The sequence below is a fragment of the Pygoscelis adeliae genome, unplaced genomic scaffold (genome assembly GCF_000699105.1).
Source record: "Pygoscelis adeliae isolate BGI_AS28 unplaced genomic scaffold, ASM69910v1 Scaffold187, whole genome shotgun sequence".
NCBI lineage: Eukaryota > Metazoa > Chordata > Aves > Sphenisciformes > Spheniscidae > Pygoscelis > Pygoscelis adeliae.
The window spans coordinates 31,312-31,969 of NW_008825103.1; the positions used below are offsets into that span (position 1 = coordinate 31,312).

General features: G+C 60.9%; 1 protein-coding gene across 1 annotated transcript in view; it reads right to left on the reverse strand.

The window, feature by feature from the left end:
* Positions 1–63: 63 nt before the first annotated feature.
* The window catches only part of DUSP11 (dual specificity phosphatase 11 (RNA/RNP complex 1-interacting)), a 6,555-nt gene continuing 5,960 nt past the window's right edge, over positions 64–658 (reverse strand). The window contains exon 10 of the mRNA XM_009327205.1: positions 64–473. Coding sequence (XP_009325480.1) covers positions 215–473 — 259 coding nt within the window. The 3' untranslated portion in view covers positions 64–214. The remainder of the gene's footprint in view (positions 474–658) is intronic.

Below are 658 nucleotides of genomic sequence, written 5' to 3' on the forward strand. Positions count from 1 at the left end.
GGGGGGGATGGAGGGAGGCCGGGGAGGAAAAAAAAAATTAAAAAGAAAAAAAAAGAGCTGTGTTAAGATAAAGAACACCTGCATCTGCAGTTCCCGACTGCTGGTGGAGGTTACAGCAAAGCCGCTCGTTCATGCGGTGAGAGACCCGTCTCAGAGCTCCTCCGGGACGGAGACGCAGCCCTGGACTTGGGGCTTTCGTCGCGTGCAACGTTCCCTACGCCGTCACAACAGGTTTCCTACGCCGGCGCCTGCGTTTCCTGGCCGCTTGCCTTTCCTGGGGCGGGCAGAGGTGGGGGCTCTGGGGGGGGAAGCACAATCCATTGCGCCGCTCGTTAGCGGGCAACGAAACCTGACAGTTCCTCGCCGCCAAACTGCACGGCCGCCTTTGCTCCGCCGCCCCGTGCTCGCGCGCCAGCTCCCGGTGCTGCGCCTTGGCACCTCGCCTGCGGTTCTTCTTGGCGCTGCCGGAGTTTCTGGAAGAAAATTCAGGAGTCAGTACCAGGAAAAGTCGTGGCCCCCTTCAGTCTTTCTACGCGCGGAGCCCGAAAGGGCTGGTTGTGAACCTCCTTGCCCCCTCCGGGTTTACCCGGTCCCTTTCGCTTCAGCCTGAACGATGCGACTCCCGGGAAGGACGCCCAGCTAGCAGCGTATTTCCTAC